Raw genomic sequence first — 20,099 nt, forward strand, 5'->3', positions numbered from 1 at the left:
TAAAATGGAAGGAGACTAAAATTAGGGTGGTTAGCATTTGCAGGAGTTGGGGAAGGGGGTGCTAGCCCACATGGCCACAACCCTGGCTATGGGCCTTGAAACAGCAGCAACAACATCAGTAGTTGTTTTTTTTTTGTTACATATTTAAAAAAAAAAAAAAAAAAAGGTAAGATCTGCTTTTAGGGCAAGGAAGGTTTTCCAAGCTTCCTCTAACAAGTATCGGCTTTCTCTGTTAAGTGACTGTGGCTGGGCTGGTGGGCATGGCCAGATCCTGTGAGATTCTTGCGTTTTGGGGTTCACTAATTTACCTTTTATGTTTGTGTTGGATGTTTTCTAACTTCTCTGCTGATCTACTGGCTTGCAATCAGGGAAGAGTAGCCAACACTGCTGTAGATTCCTATAGATTCCTTCCTGTAGATTCTCTGCCATGTAGAGTCAGCAACATTAGCAGAGTCAGCAATGCCCTGGGACTCTGTGGTGTCTGCACTGGCATTTGTAGTCAGCTTGTGTTAGGCTGTCTCCCTCCCATTTTCGATTGAAACAGACCTGTTTCCTCCCTGTAGCTTCTTTACCATGCCGAATCTGTACCACCAGTAGAATCTGCACTACCCTGCAGCTCTGCGCTGTCTGTGCTGGTGCCTGTGCTCAGCCTGCTTGTGTTTGGCTGTCTCCCTCCTGTTTCCAATTGAAACAGACATTTTCTGTCGATCTTCAAAATTATCTTCTGCTGATAATTTGTTGCACTCCCAATAATTGTGGATTCTGCCAGTCCAGAGCTAATTCAGAGACTGGATTTTGCTAATTAGTCTAAAGGTTGTAGGAGAAGATCAGAAAGAAACTTGAGTTGTCTCTGCCATCTTAGCTCTGCCTCCAGAATTCTACAAGAGTCAATCTTGAAAAATTATCCATGCATATGTTTTGAAAATAAAAAGCTTTAATTGCAAAAAAAAAAAAAGTGTAGCCATAATAATAACAACAATAATAACTAGTATTTGTATACCTCAAGGTTTGCAAAATATTTCTCTTTTTTTGGTCAGTAAGGTGCTAGAAATAGAATAGAAACCATTTGTTAATTATGTGGAGAGAATCTTTAGTCAGTTAAATGCTACAGCAGATAAGAGTGCCTGGAATCATTTTAAATCCCAATTTAGTGATGCTGGGCAAATCACTTAACCACTGACTCTCACAATTTCCTCAACTGTAAAATGGGAATAGTAGTAGCACCTATGTCACAGGATTGTTTTGAGGATCAAATGAGATAGTAATTGTAAAGCCTTAGCAAGTGTCTTGCACATGTTATTAGCTATTAGCTGGTATTAATATTATTATTTAATTGTAGTGATTATTCCAATTATTAGTGACTTCATAGGCCATGCTGACAAGGGGATTTTCTTGGGAAAGATAATGGATGGTTTGCCAGTGGATTTCTTCTCCAGTGGATTAAGGCAACCAGGGTTAAGTGACTTACCCAGGCTCACACAGCTAGCAAGTGTCTGAAGGCAGATTTGAACTCAGATTGTCCTGACTCCAGACTATCCATTGAGCAATCTAGCAACGTCTTAAAATTAACTGTTGTTATTTAGGTACACTTGGACATCAGGTCTTTGAGGTCCATTAATTCTGTCTCTGACATTCTTTGTTTCTTAGAAGTCAGGGAGGAGGTTAATTAATTGAATGCCAGAATGTTAGGATCTTCATTGAATGTTGTCAGCAAGAATGAGGGTGGGTTTGGATGGAGAAGAAAACTGTAAGGGGGACACTGAAGTCATTGAGGACTTCATTCATAATGAATCATTGAGACAGAGGATCCCAGTGATTGGTAATTGGTTGATCTTGATGGAGCTAAATAAGGAACTCTTCATATATACTTCCATTTGGAATTTAGCAAAACGTCTTGCTTTGTAGATGACTTCAGAAAATCAGACAGTTCCAGTTCAAAGCACAGCTTTTTCATGTCTTTATTTATTCTTTGTACCTTTAGGCTCAGATATATTAGGGCTATGTAAAGTTTGTTTATTTTTACATGGAAAATATGTCTAGACCACTATATTGGGGACAAAGATTGCTAGCCTTTAAAAGTAGGAATTTATTTTAGTTATGTATTCTTCCATTGTACTGGGATTTATAGTTTATTTGCTAACCCTTTAACTGTAAACTGTAGGATTTACAACTGAAAGTAACCATAGAAATCCTATTGTTTCCCCACCTACACTGACTAAAGCTGAGAAAAAAACAGCCTCATTGTGATGAAGATTACCCAGATAGGAGGGCAGCTAGGTGGCACAGTAGATAGAGTGCCAGGCCTGAAGTCAGGAAGACTCATCTTTCTGAATTCAAATCTACCATCAGACACTTTTTAACCCTGTGTTGCTATGAACAAGTCACTTAACCCTGTTTGCTTGAGTTTCTGCATCTGAAAAATAAAGTGGAGAAAGAAATAACAAACACTCCAATATCTTTGCCTAAAAAACCCCAAATGGGGTTAGGAAGATCTGGACATGAGAACAATACCACCCATGTAAAAAAGTCGTACTCTTGAACCAAGATCCTTTGTTTTCAAATTCACTTTTTCATTTCCATTTTTCTATTCTGCCTTCAAGATCAGTTACCAAGCAGTTATTAAGAGCCTACTTCTTGTGCTTAGTTCTTAACTAGAACCCAAATGACATCACCATGTTAGAGTCAGATACAGTGTGTCTGCTTGTGGTTGATCAGACCAAAATGAGCTTGGAGCACTGTGCTGCAGTTGGACATAAACTGTCACTATGAACATTTGGGGTAGATTCTTTAATTGTATGCGTCTCATGGTTCTTTTGAGCTAATTCAATTCCACTTTGTTCATTAGAGCACAGCACCTTTTCTGGTGAGGACATGCCATGATAAGTGTCTCCCATGTCATACAATAGATTCTAAAGTTCTTAAGACAGGCCTGGCCACCTTGTGAGCTCTTGCCCTGTGTGAATTCTCCATATAATACTCTTTTTTGCAAGCTTATATTTGGCATTCGACCATTGTGGCCAGCCCAATGGAGATGCGTTCTCTTCAGTAGAGTTGGATTGCTTGGCAGTTTAGTTTGAGAAAGAACCTCAAAGTCTGTTATATTATCCTGCCAAATTATCTCAGAATCTTCCTGAGATAATTCAAGTGGAAGAGATTCTGTTTCCTGGCATGGCATTGGTACTGTCCAGGTTTCATAGGCATTCAACAAGAGGTAGGGCAGTTAAATGGCACAGTGGATAGACACCAAACCTGAAGTCAGGAGGACTCAAGTTCAAATATGGCTTCAGACATTTAACCCTTCCTTCCTGTGTGACTCTGGGCAAGTCACTTAACTCCTAGTTCCCTTACCAAAAGAGAGAGAGAGAGAGAGAGAGAGAGGAGAGAGACATGAAGAGCCTACTATGGCATAGACTGACTTTGAGTCATTTTATCACTACTAATGATGGTTTCTAACTGATTTGTCTATACTGTTAGCAGTATTTTTTCTTGACAAGAGATTGGTTTTTGAGATGGTTGATATAGATTATGTGGCTACTGAACAGAGCAAAATATATGAGTCTGTGGTTGACTTATTGGATATCTAAATTCTTGATTTTCATATTATTAAAACCAGAGTCTAACCAATTGAACTGATGAACACCAGAAAAAAATGAATATCTGAAAAGAGCTGACATTAACATTAGGAAAGCTACTTTAGGGAACTAGGCAATTAATAATTAATATACTTAAGATCTATGTATTAAGCAAATATTGAAATATTCTGTTTTCTGTTCCTCCCTAGGAAGAATTTGTGAAATGGAAGGGATCACTCTTCTTTAGGTTTGTAAGTTCTCTGGTGGATCAACATCCAGAAATTTCCAGGTATGATATATCTTTTCCCCAAAATTTTGGGATAGCAAATTACTTAACTAAATTCTAAATAACAACTTGTAGCTATTAATTATCTCTTTTCTGCCTAATTAGTTTAGCATTAAGTAAATATTGTGACTATTTCAATAAATAAAATTAAATTGGTGAAAGCAGTGACGAGCTTTGCTCTGTGTTCAATTTTTTTTGAATGTTGATCACATTGAGTAGCATGTAATTTTCTTAGCATTAACTATGCTTTGCAACTCTACTTAAGAGTTCCAATAAGAAAATGTGCTCTGGGTTGAGTCAGAATTTATAAAACAGTAGCTATTGGCTCTTGACAATTTTGTTGACCAATAAATTAAATTACATTTAGTTTCAAAAAACATAGGCTTTATTTTATAGAGCTGATATGTAAAGAAAAGAATCTTAAGAGTTGGAATAAAGCCCTGTGTATATGAACATAGGAATAAATGAATTAATTTATTAAGCACGTATTATGTGCAAAGCACTAGAGATATAAATAACAAAGCAGAGATCATGTTTGAATTGGGGAAACATCATATATACAGGTTCAGCTGCAAGTCAGAGGGAAAGGCCTCAATAGTCCTTAATAAAGGTATAAGGATTTGTATAGCACCAACAGTATGCCAGACACTGTACTTAAAGCTTTTAAAAAAACAAATATTTATATCATTTGTTCCTTACAACTACCATTTGATACAGGTGCTATTATTATCTCCATTTTGTTGTTGTTTAGTCATTTTTCAGTTGTGTCAAACCCTTTGTGATCCCATTTGGAGTTTTCTTGGCAGAGATACTGGAGTGGTTTGCCATTTCTTTCTCCAGTTTATTTTACAGATGAAGAAACAGAGGCAAATAGTTAACCCTCCACAATAGCTCTTCCAAACATTTTCATACAGTTTCCTATGGCTTCCCTTCCCCCTTCTTTCTCAGTTGAGGACCTTGCCTGGTATTGTTTGAAAAAAATTGAGGTCTTTCACTAAGAGCTCCTTTTTTCTCCCTTCTTCCTTTTATATCTTATATAGCTAGTAAGTATCTGAGACCAGATTTAAATTCAGGAAGATGAGTCTTTCTCATTCCAGACCTGGCTCTCTATCCACTGTTTTACCTAACTGCCCATTTTAAGTTGAAGAAATTAAGATAGGGGCAGCTAGGTGGCGCAGTGATAGAGCACCAGCCCTGAATTCAGGAGAATCCGAGTTCAAATTTGGTCTCGGACACTTAACACTTCCTAGCTGTGAGACCCTGGGCAAGTCTCTTAACCCCAGCCTCAGAAAAAAAAAAAAAAAAAAAGAAAAAAGAAATTAAGATAAACAAAAGATAAGTGACTTAGGACAACATAGCTAGTAAATTTCTTAGGCTGAATTTGAATTCAAATCTTCCTGACCCTAGGCTTAATGCTTTCTCCACTGAGCCACCAGCTACCTCTGGGCTACAACAGCAAACAGATGGCAGTGGATTTTTCTTTGAAACATTTACATTGATAGATTACTATCTGTTTCTGATTTTGAACCATTTGACAAATCACAAGAGATGAGTCTTATAAGGATGAGACACTTAGATATGGGAGCTAGGAAAGAAAAGAAAACATGGTACTTTGCCAATTGTTAATTCCTATCCTTCTGTAACAGATTTCCTTTGAAATATATTTTCAAGGGGATGAGAAATGGGCTGTGACAGAACATGCAACCACTGGATTGTGTTTTATGAATAATATTTTAGAGCAAGTCTGAAACTGGAAAAGGGCATGTTGAATACCATGGCAAAAGCAACCATTATTGGGAAAAGGTCTTGAAGGAGTTCATTAACTATAAATAGCTTATAATAATGGGTCTCTGTGGTTCTAAATATGGTCTCAAATATTTTCCTCTGTGCTTTTTGTAGAAGGACTTTAGTTTCCATCAGATATATTTTATGAGAACATTTCATATGTAACAAAACAGTAATAGAAGATTAATGGTCTAGTTCACATTCTCTAAAGCCATAAATATAAAGTCAAGCTTTCCTCCCCTAGCTTCTCCATTTCCCACCTCTAAACCACCCATTCCTTCCATCATGTCCTCTGGAACAGAGAGAATTGCTCCAAACTTACTTACATTTTAAGTCTTTCCATTCCTTCCATCCTCTGACTTTCACTGAGTCTTAGCTCCCTCCTGCGATGACAGAGACTCTGGCCCCCCTTTCAGTGCTCATTTCTATATTCTTCTCCTCCCACTGGTCAGGTGAATTTAGTGCCTGGTTCAGGGTCATTCTTCTCTCCAGTTCCTGTCCCCATGCTAGGGAACTTCAACATATATATTGATAATCATTCAAACACCCTAACTCCTAGTCCTTTAACTTATTCATTTTCTGTTTTTTATTTTTCTGTCTCACCTTAGCCACGTACAAACATGGTCATACTTTTTTGATCTCACTATCACCCATATATGTACCACTTTTCATGTGTATGAACTCTGAAATTTCTTTATCTGATCACAGTCTGTTAGCATTGTGTCTCTTCCTCTACCTTCTGGTAAGAAAACGTACTCTTCATTTACACTGTATACTGATACCTCCATGCTCTCTTTTTTATGTGCTTTCCCCATCTAGACCCTTGGTAAAGCAGTTCAGCTCTACGATTTTTATTGCCATTTGTACCCCGCCAAACTTTAGCCTTGGGTCACTCCTACTATCTGCTGCCTTTGCTCTTATGTGTATGTTGCTGAATCAAAGTGGATTGTTAACGTAAATCTGGGTTCTAACTGCTGTCTAAGCAATGCTTTCTACCTCCCTTATTAACTCACTGGGGAATAAGGCAGTGCCGTGAGTAGAGGGTGGCCTGGAGTCAAGCTTCCTGAGTTCCTATCCGGCCTCAAACATTCACTGGTTGTGTGACCCTGGGCAAGTCAACTATTTGTCTCAGTTCCTCATCTACAAAATGAGCTGAAGAAGGAAATGACAAACAACTCCATTGTCTTCACCAGGAACACTCCAAAAGAGGTCATGACTGAACAAAAAATTTAACTCACTATACCACCCTCCACAATAGCTCTTCCAGACATTTTCATACAGCTTCCTATGGCCTCCCTTCCGCATTCCTTCTCAGTTGAGAACTTTGTCTTGATATTGTTTTGAAAAAATTGAGGCCTTTCACTAAGAGCTCCTTCTTTTCCCTTCCTCCTTATTCCACATTAGCCAGATGCTTTCTCCTCTTATTTCCTTTTTTTAATCTCATCTCCTATGAAAAGATGGCCCTTCTCTTTAACAAAGCCAGTCCCTCTAGATCAGGGCTTCTTACACTTTTTTCCATTCATGACCTCTTTTCATCTGAGAAACTTTTATGCAAACCCCAGGTATATGAAATAGGCATACAAATCAAACATTTACTTATAATAAATCATAATTTCACAACTCTCACATTCAATTTTGGCACCCATATAGAATCATGACCACAGTTTAAGAAGCTTTACTTTACATGTTTAATGATCCCATTTCTCTTTTATCTTCCCCAGCAGATTGCCCACTTCTAACATCTCCACTCTGCGTTGTCTTGAATTTCTCCCTTTCTATTGGTTACTTCCCTACTACCTACAAAGATGCCCATGTCTCCAATGTTTTTAATAGCTCTCATTTCTCCTAGTTTTGTGGATTTGTGAGTATTTTTTTTTCCTATTGGTCTGAGTGCTCTTATTCAATCTCCTTTGGAGGATTTTCATCCGGGTCATTCCTGCTAAGGGCAGACATTTCACAGGAAGTTGTCCTAGACTCTCTTCTCTTTTCTCTCTTAATTCTTTCCCTTGGTGATCTCAAGAGCCCCCACAGATTGATTCAATTACCATTTCTATCTTGATTCTCAAATCTATATATAACCTGATCTCTCTGCTGACTTCCAGCATTATAACTCCAATCTGCCTATTAGACATCTAAAATTGTATATCCTATAAACATCTTACACTCAGAATTCCCCCAACTGAACTTATTATTTCTACCCCTACACCCTTTTTCTTCCTGAACTTTTCTATTATTGCTACCACCATTCTCTCAGTCCCTCAGGCTTACAACTTAGCTGTCATTTTCAGTTCCTTATTCTCACTACTCATATAGTCTGTTGCTATCTTTGTAACATCTTTCAATTATTCCCCCTTCATTTTTCTGATACTGCCATCTAATTTCATCTAATTTCTCCTGAACTGTTGCAATGACCTGTTGGTGAAACTGTCTGCCTCCAGTCTTTTCCCAGTCCAGTCCATTCTCCATTCAGCCACCAATGTGATTTTTCTAAAGTTCAGGTCCGACCATGTCACTCCCCTACTAATTGTTCCTTGTTGTCTCAGGACCAAATACAAAATACTGAGTTGCATTCAGAACCCTTCAGAAATTAGGACTCTCTTGCTTGTCACTTTTATATCCCTCTATATACTGTTTGATGTAGTGACAGTTGCCTTCTTGCTGTTCCTTGAACAAGACACTCCATCCCCAGGCTCCAGGCATTTTTCTAGCTGTTCACCCTTGCTTGGAATGCTCTTCTTCCTCATCTCTATTACCAGGCTTCTTCAGCTTTTTCCAAGCCCTAGTTAAAATCACCTTCTGCAGGAAACATTTCACAATCCCTCTTAATTCTAGTTAATTACTTTGTAATTATTCTATTTTTAGTTGTTTATAGGTTGTTTCCCCATTTATTATTAGGAGCTATTTGAGATTAGGGGCTGTCTTTTGTTTTTCTTTGTATGCTCAGTGCTTAGTGCAGTACCTGGCACATAGGCACTTAATAAATATTTATTGACTGATTTATTATGAATTTCCCATTTTGGATAACTAAGAGCTGGACCATGTTAGTTATGTAGCACTCTCCTACTATTAAATAAATTATACCTCTAATTCAGGGACATGTCTTTATAGCTCTCGGCGTAATGTCTAACATCATCCCAAACATAATTAAAGGTACTTAATAATATTTTCTAATAATGAGCTGAGGGATAAAAAATTTTTAAGTGACAAATACAAATTCCCTGACTTTTTTTTTAATGCTGGACAGGTCATTTGCAATTCTATTATGGAGGAGAAGGATTATGATACTGAAGGAAACTTGGGGAGTAGGAGGTAGGAGAAAGTTAAAAAAAAAAGTCAGAAAATATTCTTTTCTTGTCATCCTATTTCTCCTTCTACCATACTATCCATCTTCAAGTTCAGCCTCCCACATTCTTAGATTCTATTCAAAATTTAGTTTGACTTTGAAACCATGATTTTTTTTATCTCCTAAAGCAATCAGACTCTGTAAATCAACATGTTCTTTTCCTAGCCTAATTTTTAAATTTGTCTAAAATATATTCAAAGTAGGAAGCAGTTAGATGGTTCACTGAATAGAACACTGAGTCTGAAGTTAGGAAGATCTAAGTTCAAATTTGGCTTCAGGCATTTACTAGCTGAGTGAGTCTGGGCGAGTCATTCAACCTCTGTTTGCCTTAATCCATTGGAGAAGGAAATAGCAAATCACTCCAAAGTCTTTGTCAACTGAACAGTTTGGTCCATGAGATCACAAAAAATTATACGGTGATATTCAAGGTCTAATATAAAGACATTTGCTCATAAAGTTTCACAGTGAGGTAACAGTCAACAATGGCAAAGGGATGAATTTATTTTGAAATCAGATTATCTTCATCAGGTTCTGGGAATATATAAGTTTGCATGATAGTTATAAACTGTCTCATGTAAAATTGCCCTTTAGCAATGTGTTCAATGCTGAAATAGTTTCCTTTAAGTCCACTAGATGGTGCCATTGCAGCACCATATTCACAGTTCCTAAAGGAACAAATTGCCACTATCCAGGGGATAACTTAGCAGACCTTTGCTTTAAGTCTGGCTTACAGAATATGGTCTGGGAGAAAGTCTGAATTGAGTTAGATTTTGCTGCCTTTTAGTAAATCTGAAAATGAAAATGATGTAGAGATATCTAGTTTTATTATCTTCAGCAGAATGATACTTTTTGTTCAGATTTAACTATCTGTTTTCTGTAAGATAACTCTGAATCTTCCAGGTTCTTATTTATTTTTCTGCTTTAATTAATTGTTTTGCTAAACTATTGAGTCTTATTATAGAACTATTGATATTGAATAATCTAGTCATCTACAAAACAAAAAGATAATTTTGAAAAACTTCACTTGAAAAAGACAATATGGTTAATCAGTAATTTGCCCCAACCAAGTTTGCAGGAATAAAGTTTTGAAAGTTTAGTCCAGGTTAGAACTTGAGCCTTTTAAAAAAAATAACCTGTACAATGATAGAGATCAATATTGAATGGCACACACCATCTGTAGCTCCTAGAAACTCATCTTGAGATGCTTACTGACTAAGTTTTCATTTTAGGCCTTAATTTCTGTGTGAAGCTAGCTTTTTAACAATTAATGTTGGTTACATTTATTTTGATGGCTCTTTAAATGAACTACTCACTAGGAGATAGATTTGCAGGTTGATTGAAAGCTCCGTTGCCTATTTATTCTTTTGACTTTGCATGTAAATAGATGAACATTTGACATTCCAAGCAGAACCCCAAGTAGGGACTTGCTTAAAGGAATACCTTCTACATGAAACCTTTCCTTTTTCCCCTCAACCCCCAACTCCCAGGGCTCTCCCCTCAAGAAAGTTACCCTGTATTTATTTTGTAGGCATTTATCTACATTTACTTATGTACTTGTCTCCTAATAGAATGTAAATCCCTTGAGAGAAGAGGCTGTTTGATTTCTGTCTTTGTATATCCAACAATGAAATGAAAGACCTAGTAGACACTTCATAAATGCTTGTCAATTGATATCATACAGAGCTGGTTAAGAACAATATAGCTTATCTATGAATTCACTGGCTAGCTATCAATACAACAAACCAGTGTTTCATATAGGCCTTGATTACATTTTTTCTAGGTATTTCCCTTCATTTCAATAGGATTACAATCTTACAGTTACAAGCTCCTCAAACAGTTGCTTCCTGTTTCTTAGATGAATAGTCAATTCTTAGTTACCTATACAAATTATCTGTTCCTATTTTTTTTTTTCCACCTGGTCGGACTTTTTGAGCCACATCTCCATACTATTGATTATGTATACAAAGAAAGAAAATTAATTGTAGTATTAGTCTTAAAGAAAAACATTAGGAAGTTTAAATTTGCAGAAAAATTCCAGTGTATTCCAAAGCCAAATATAATTTATTTTTGGATTGTTCCCTCTTCATTGAATTAGCATTGACAGTTGAGAGTATAAACTATTTTAATTCTTTGTAAAAAAAAATTTATTTTTACTTCTAAAATGGGAGACATGGTGGATAGACTAAAGCCAATATCTTTATGCAAGTGAAATTTTCTGTTTTGACATATACTAGTAGATGGAAAAGGCTCCCAGAATATTGCTTTTATGCTGGGGCTTAGGTGTAGCAACTACCCTAAAAATCCAGTGCCGGCATCAAAGAATGCAGTATACTCTGTGAGCAAAGCAAAATTTTCATAGCTCTAAAGAAAGATGAGATGCGCAAATTTTCAAACAGACTATTTGTGCCTATGGCAATGTTTTTCAAGTTTATATTGGTCTGATCAGCCATGGTCAAACACACTGTACATTGACCTTGATATAGTAATGCCATTTGAAGGATGACACTAAATGCAGTGGTGTCAAAGTCAAATAGAAATAGGGACCACAAATCTGTACATAAAGATTCCTGCAAATTATGTATTAATTTAGTTTTAAAATATATTACCTAATTTTTATTATAGTTTTACTTGTTTTGTTAAACATTTCCCGATTATCTTTTAGGCTGGTTGGGTACACACTTGGGAATGCTGTGCCCTGTGGGTTACATACTGGACAGTTTTGTTCTAGAGGGTATATTCTCAAAGGATGATTATCCAAAATATCAGCGGATCATATTTAATAGCAGAGTGGGACATGAGATATAGATATAGACTCTAAAAATACATGCACAGATAACAATGATGTTTTTGCCACTTTAAGCTTTTGTAACCAAAAATTGAAATAGATTATCTGTAGAAGTTTGACCTCACTACCAACAAGGAGAGATAAAGGAGAAGAGGACTATAACTTTTCTTTTATTTTTTAGTTAAGTAATTACAAGCATTCTTTTTTTATTTTAATTCTGAGTTACAAACTCTATACTCTATATTCCCCACACCCATTCTTTTCTTTTAATTTTGTGAGGAGGTCCAGTATATGCAATGCATCTTTGAGATGATCACTGATCCTGTTGGCCCAAATTCAGTTTGCTTGTAATTAGAGCGGTTTTTTTTGGGAAAAGAATACTGAGAATGAAGCACTAATATAGCTAATCTGTAGTCTTTCAAAGATTGCTGGTTTTTTTAAAAAAAATTACTTTCTTGATTCATATTATTATAGACATTAAGCTCAAAATAGAAGGAAATGGCCCAAGTTTTCTGACTCAGGTCATCATTATAATTGTAACAACTATAATGACAAGCAGCTTTTGCTTATCGAAGTGGGTTTTTGTTGTTGTTGTTGTTGTTAAATGTGACTGAATAATAAGACCATTAGAAATTTGGAAGCAAGCTTGATGGGGAAAAGTCTTCACTCTGACCTTGATTTCCAAAAAGGGAAGTTGTTGAGAAACAAAATGAGCTAAATTTGTATCTTCCTTTTGATGTGAAGCAGCAAAGCATCCTTAGAGACAGACAGGATACAACATGTACCAGACAGGTCTTTAAACTCCCTCAACCACCAACTCCTCTCAGGCCAGACAGGCTAACCTTGCTGAAACCACAAGGCACCTACAACAGGGAGGAGTCAAGCCAATCTGGCCACCTCCTCTCTCAGGCAGGCCCTAGTGGAAAGAGCCCATAACTCCAGTCCCCAGAGCATCCCTCAAACCAACAGCCCCACTTCTAGCTCAAATTTTGCATAGAAGCAGCTCTTGTAGAGATGTGGCTTGGCCAAGCCAGCTGCAACTGCTGAGGACCAGAAAAGTCCTCACCACCAAATGGTTCTGTATTAGAAAATGGACAAAATGATTCTATCAATGGACATCCTAAGTACCATGGAGCCCTTTTGTCTAGTTTGCACTTGAAATCTCCTATATGTGCTCCCCAGATGAGAATGACTCCTTGAGAGGAGGGACCACCAAGCCTTTCTATTTCAATCCCAGATTTAGCACAGTGCATTGCCAACAGCAAGTGCTCAATAAATGCTTTTTTGTTTATATATTCATTACTTTAAATACAATAGTACTTCACTTGATAGAGTTCAACATTGATTATTGGGGAAGTATTTATTGGGGGAAAGTATAACTATTTTTTACAGTCCTATTTTCTCTATGCCTTGGCAGTGATATGTCTTAAGTGGCTGTCTTCAAGTAGTAAATGGATCCTTTCTGTTTGGTTCCCCTCTCTTTGCAGTTTTGGAGAATTCTGTTTGGTTCATCTCCTACTGAAGAGGAACCCTGTCATGTTCTTCCAGCATTTCATTGAGTGTATTTTCCACTTCAATAGTTATGAAAAGCATGAGAAATACAACAAATTTCCCCAGTCAGAGAGGTCAGTAAGTTCAGTGTTACCATTTTCTCAAATTATAGGAATTGGGGTATATGTCACAATTTCAGGTGTTTCCTCTGAAGTGATTGATTAGATTTAAACCAGGCCTTTTTTTTTTTTTTTTTTTTTAAGTTTATTGAAATGGTAAAGGTAAGAATCTATTTTGACCCCATATTTCTGAGGGAAATGTCTGTATTGGTATCCCAAAAATGTATTTGTGCTCTAAATTTAAATTGGACTTAAATATCGTAATAAAGATCTATTTTTATGTGCACATATATCCATTGAAGTTCTGTTTTTATTATAGGGAAAAACAGCTCTTTTCATTGAAGGGAAAGAATAACAAAGAAAAACGCATGTGGATCTACAAATTTCTACTAGAGCACTTCACAGATGAGCAGAGATTCAACATCACTTCAAAAATTAGCCTGAATATTTTGGGTATGTCTGACATTTTTGAAACAGAATGGATATTTAAAAATAAAAAGCTGTGCTGATAGTGGACTCAGCAGGTTTGTAGCAAATACGAGCCTCCTGCTGCAAGATGACCCTTGCTTTTTTATTTTTCTTCCTAGAACATCCAATATTCCCCATGTTGCTCCTTCTGACCTGCCCAGACGGGCCTTCCTAGGGCTATTGCCCTCTTAAGGTGATTTTAAAGTATTTCTAGAAATCTGATCTTTTGTACTCTCTCCCAGCTTGCTTTGTGGATGGCATCCTACCCCTGGATATGGAAGCCAATGAACTGCTTTCAGATACATTTGAAGTTCTGAGTTCAAAGGAGATTAAATTATTGGCAATGAGATCCAAAACAGATAAAGACCTCCAGATAGAAGATGATGAACTGGCCATGGCTAATGTAGTCATGCAGGAAGCACAAAAAAAATTAATTTCGCAAGTGAGTATACCATATTCTCTTTTGAAATATATAATCATATGAATTGCATATAATTTTTAAAATAGTAAAAGCTCTGTCTTGCCAAATTACTTATTCTCTGTGTCCCTTGCCTATCTTATAAAATGCAGTCAAAATCCATTCTATTTCCCAGATATCTTTTAGAATTGATAATAAGCATACAAGGGACATGAAGTGATTTCTGGATAGAACTTAACAAGAATTCTCAGAGAACTGGAGATCTGTAGGACCTTACATATTTTCTCATTCAGCCTCCTGATTTTATAACTATAACTCAAGAAATTAGGTGTCTTGTAAAGTCTCATACAGGCATACTTCAGACATGTTGTGAGTTTGATACCAGAACATTGCAATAAAGGGGGTCACATGAATTTTTTGGCTTCCAATTACATTTACATACACTATACTGTTGTCTGTTAAATGTGTAATAGTATTGTGTCTAAAAACACAATCCTAATTTGAAAAAAATACTTTATTGCCCCCCCCCAAAAAAAAATTGCTAACCATCATCTGAGCCTTTAGCTTGTCATCATCTTTTTAGTGGTGAAGTGTCTTGCCTCAATGTTGATAGCTGCTGACTGGTTTGGGGGGAGGGGAGAAGTGTTTGCCGCATGTTGGGGTGGCTATGATAATTTCTTAAGATAAAACAGCAATGAAGCTTGCTACATTGATTGATTCTTCCTTTTAGGAAACATTTCTATATAGTATGTGATGTTGTTTGCTAACATTTTACACAGTATAATTTTTTTCAAAATTGGAATTAAGTCTTCTCAAAGCTGATTGCTTCTTTATTAATCAAATTTATATAATATTCTTCAATATTGTTGTGTCTTAGGGAATAGAGAGGCCCGAGGAGGAGATGGAGAAACATCCTCTCCATGGAACAGTCAGAACATACAACATTTAGTAATTAAGTTCACTATCTTATATGGGTATGATTTGTGGCACCCTATATTAATTATAATAGTAACATCAAAGATCAGTTGTTAGCTAAAGACAATCCCTTGACCTCAGCCGACTCAGCCCCAGCGGCAGCCTCAGCTCCACCCCCAATCAAGAATGGTACTATAGAGAGAATAATTAAGGTAATTGAGGAGCAGAGTTTACTTGTAACCTGGGTATAGATTGGTAAACTTTTGGCTGCATTAAGACGCACCCCCCCTTGGTTCTTAGAGGAAGCTAGTGGGATTTGAAATGAAAGAATTTCATGCAAAAAATGGGCCTTGTTCAATTTCTGCAGAGTTATTTTATATCTACAACATAGTTCAATTAGCCTTAAAATATCGAGCAAGTTGTAGGAGAAGGAAAAGTTTTAAAAATGAACAGAGGAGGAAGTGTGAGGAAAAAAGGAAAGATCAAGATCTTGCCCAAGAGCAAGAGGATTTAAATGAGGAATTAGGGTGTGATGACTCTGATTCTCTTGAAGAAGCTTCAATCCCGCCTAGAGAGCAGATTATTGACAAGCCCACATCAACTCCACCTTCAGAGGTAGAGGAAGAAGGAGGAGGGGAAGAGGCAGAAACACAAACAAAATCGCCTGTTAAGCAGCCTATGACAAATTAGAAAAAGCATTGGTTAAAGCTAAGAGAGAAGGACAGGATATAAGTGATTTTATACATGCATATCCTGTGATTGAAGAGATTGATTCTGTAGGCCAAAAAGGAGAAGATATGCACCTTTAGATTTGAATAAAATTAAAGATTTGGAAAAAGGTTGTACCCTTTATGGGGCTGCATCAGCTTATGTTAAAATGTTACTAGATGGTTTGTCTTATGAAGTCCTAACCCCAAATGATTGGATATCCATAGCAAGGACATGTCTAGAACCTGGACAAAATTTGTTATGGCTTGCGGAGTTTCATGAATTATGTAAAATCCAAGTCAGATGCAATTTGGAAATAGGAGTTAACACAAAATTTACTTTTGAGCATTTAGCTGGTGAAGGTCGGTATAGAGAAAATTCAGAACAGATTAATTATACCATGACAGTGTATGAGCAAATTGCTAAGGCTGCAATAAAAGCTTGGGGTGTCCTCCCTGGACAGAAAGATCGGGGAGAGGCTTTCACTAAAATAGAGTAAGGTCCCAATGAACCTTCTGCGGATTTTGTGGGACATTTGCAAACTGCTGTCAAAAGAACTATTGGAGAAAATGCAGCTACAGAAATAATGACCAAACATCTGGCTAAGGAAAATGCCAATGAGATTTGCAAAAGAATTATATGGGGATTAGACAAAGATACTCTTTTAGAGGAGATCATAAGACGATGTGCCACATTGTGAACAAATGCTTTTTACACCCGGACTATGATGAACGTGGAAAGACAGGGTCCCTCCTGGCAAGGGACTTCTAGGGAAATTTGTCGATGTTTTCAATGTGGAAAAATTGGGCATCTAAGAGCTCAGTGTAGATATGGAGATAGAATGAGAAGACAGGGTGAAAGAAAACCTAAAACCCCATGTCCAAAATGCAACAGAGGACTCCAATGGGCATCAGAGTGTAGAATAATTCAGGGAAACAGGATGAGGGGCCCAGGTCCAGGGCCCCAAGCAAAAAAGACTTGGGGCATGATGGCAGCTGATGTTATACCCAAAGAGCCTTTAGAAGGTTTGATTTGATCAACCAGCAGAAAAGCAATCACATGGCAGAAAGGGATTATCTGATAAGTCAGCCAAAAGGCAATCAGATTGCAAAAATGGATTACACTTGGGGAGAATACAGGCCTTTTAAACCAACAGGGCTGTGTTCAGTGCAAACAACTCCAATGTAATTGCCAGACGATGAGAAGAGATTTAGAAAGTGGTAAGTAAAAGGAAATTAGATAGGTTAACTGACTGGGAGAGAGGGTTTGCTTGTATTTTAACAGACAGAAGGAAACAGATAGGTGGCCACAAGTGCCTGGAGAGAGAAAGAAAAAGAGAAAGACCTCAAAACAAAGGAGAAAATCTAAGAAACATCTGACAGTGAAAGAGCATGGCTAATAAGAAGACTGTTAAAGAACTTTAAAACCAGCAGGAATCATTGGATTTCCTAACACAAGATGAGACGAATGGACAATGGACTTATGGACATTTATAAATTCTCAATTTATGATTATTTTATCATGTTATTTGTTACATACTCCTAATATGTATTGTGTTACTATGTTACACTATGTTACTATGTTTTTATGTAATTTATATAATTATGTGTAATACCTCCCATAGTGATGGATTTATGTTTCAAGGTCATGACTACCCTATGTTCTAAATCAAAAGAAAGGGGGAGATGTTAGCATTACAAGGTGAGAACTCAGGTTGTCTGGACAATTACAAGGTGAGAATTCAGGTTGACTTGACAGTTCTCTGGCTCAGACCTTTGGTTCGGGCCTTTTAAAAGAAGTTTACACCTTAGGAATTCTAAGAGGATCAAGTTCATTGGTGGAAGTATTTCCCCACGCCCCATTGAGTTATCACCTTCCTATTCTCTGGGAGGATAAAAGAAGGGCAGCATTGGGTCTGAGAGGATCTACTCTGATATAGAGTTGTGACGCCAGACAGGCTGAAAGGAGACCAGTCTGATTTGAGAAAGGACAAAAGTTGGAGGAGATTCAGAGCTCCCAAGAAACCTGCACACAGAGGAAAAGATTTTACAGATCTCCTCCCAGAGAAGGATTATAATTGAGCAGACGACCGGACCCTCACAATTCAAGAACTTTACATATTGGCGTCCATAACGTGGGGCAAGGACTTTTGCTTATCCTGATAAGGACTTATTCTGAGCCCTTCAGAGGAGCTAGACCGGACCATGGCAACCTCAGATCAGATGTGGCGACCCGCTGAATTTAAGCATATTAGTCAGCGGAGGAAAAGAAACTAACCAGGATTCCTTCAGTAATGGCGAGTGAACAGGGAAGAGCCAAGCGCCGAATCCCCACCCCGCAGTGGGGCATGGTCCATGTGGTGTAAGGAAGACCCATTCCCCGGTGCTACTCTCGGTGGGGGCCCAAGTCCTTCTGATCGAGGCACAGCCCGTGGACGGTGTGAGGCCAGTAGCAGCCCCTGGCACGCCGGGACTGGGTCTTCTCGGAGTCGGGTTGCTTGGGAATGCAGCCCAAAGCAGGTGGTAAACTCCATCTAAGACTAAATACCGGCACGAGACCAATAGTCAACAAGTACCGTAAGGGAAAGTTGAAAAGAACTTTGAAGAGAGAGTTCAAGATCTGCCCCATTTCAGCTATAAGAGATTGCTGGTTTAGCCCTTAACAAGTTAAGTTCCTTATTTGTCTATTAGAACACTCACTTAATCCTTGTTACTCACAGTTCTTTCTGCATCAGAAAGTCTTTTCCACTGGAATCTGAATCGGAGGATTTTCCACTGGAATCAGGATTGTGTCTGTCCCTGTTCGGGCGCCAAATTGCAATGGTCCAGTCTAGCTCCTCTGAAGGGCTCAGAATAAGTCCTTAAATGCAAAGGTCTGGGCTAGCTCCTCTGAAGGGCTCAGAATAAGTCCTTATCAGGATAAGCAAAAGTCCTTGCCCAACGTTATGGACACCAATATGTAAAGTTCTTGAATTGTGAGGGTCCGGTCCTTTGGGAGGAGATCTGTAAAATCTTTTCCTCTGTACGCAGGTTTCTTGGGAGCTCTGAATCTCCTCCAATTCTTGTCCTTTCTCAAATCAGACTGGTCTCCTTTCAGCCTGTCTGGCGTCACAACGCTATATCAGAGTAGATCCTCTCAGACCCAATGCTGCCCTTCTTTTATCCTCCCAGAGAATAGGAAGGTGATAACTCAATGGGGCGTGGGGAAATACTTCCACCAATGAACTTGCTCCTTGTAGAATTCCTAAGGTGTAAATTCCCTTTAAAAGGCCCGAACCCAAGGTCTGAGCCAGAGAACTTTCAAGTCAACCTGAGTTCTCACCTTGTAATCCTAATAATCAGTGATTCCAAATCACCACAACAGATGTAATAGTAAATGAAAAATTTTTATATATTTCAAGAAATTTCAAAATGTGAAACAGAGACTTGATTTGAACAAATGCTATTAGAAAAATGGCACAAATAGACTTTCTCTATGCAGGGTTGCCACACACCTTAAGTTTGTGAAAAACACAGTATCTGTGAAGCACAATAGAGTGAAGTGCAGTGAAATGAAGTATGTCTATAGTAAGTTAGTGACGGACTTGGGCTTGGATAACTCGGGTCTCTAGACTTTTTAGTTCATTGTTCCTCTCAACTATATTATTCTGACTCAGGAATATCTTGAAATTAAAGAGTAAAAATCATAATTGTAGTGAATGCTTTCTCAGGAAAACTATAATTAATTTTAAAAGTTTACATATTTAAAAAATTGAGGTTAGTGACCAATCTTAATTATGAACTATTAATAAATATTATATTATGTATTTATTGTTTACAGTAAACCCAGCCCTCTGCTAGGTGCTTTGAAAAACACAAAGGACTTTCAAATGCTAGAGCCCAACCATTAAGAGTTTACATTTAGGACACTTTTGCCACTAGCAAAATGAAATGTCTCTCTAGCTACCTGAATAGTTTTGTTTCATAGACAAGAAATTTGAATAAGTACGATGTACAGCCAACAACTGAGACGCAAAGTTTCTTTCTGAAATGCTGTAGTGCTTTTTGGAAGTCATTTTACCTCTTTCTAATAAAGTTTGTTTGTTTAAAAGGACAATACTCATCTTATTTCTGCTTCACAACCTTGTCTTAAGTTTGTTAAATAAGAAAAAAAATTGACAACATTAAGAAATGTAGAAAAAAGTTCTGACATTTGGAAGTTTATAATTTA

At 37.5% G+C, this 20,099-nt stretch overlaps 1 protein-coding gene across 2 annotated transcripts in view; it reads left to right on the forward strand.

Moving 5' to 3' along the window:
• Nucleotides 1–20,099, forward strand: part of NCAPD3 (non-SMC condensin II complex subunit D3) — a 113,168-nt gene that overhangs the window by 67,954 nt on the left and 25,115 nt on the right. For both annotated transcript variants that reach the window (XM_074303749.1, XM_074303750.1), the window contains exons 24-27: nt 3,782–3,861; nt 13,259–13,396; nt 13,701–13,834; nt 14,092–14,291. In XM_074303749.1, the coding sequence (XP_074159850.1) occupies nt 3,782–3,861; nt 13,259–13,396; nt 13,701–13,834; nt 14,092–14,291 (552 nt within the window). The remainder of the gene's footprint in view (nt 1–3,781; nt 3,862–13,258; nt 13,397–13,700; nt 13,835–14,091; nt 14,292–20,099) is intronic.

The sequence above is a fragment of the Sminthopsis crassicaudata genome, chromosome 3, assembly GCF_048593235.1.
Source record: "Sminthopsis crassicaudata isolate SCR6 chromosome 3, ASM4859323v1, whole genome shotgun sequence".
Classification (NCBI taxonomy): domain Eukaryota; kingdom Metazoa; phylum Chordata; class Mammalia; order Dasyuromorphia; family Dasyuridae; genus Sminthopsis; species Sminthopsis crassicaudata.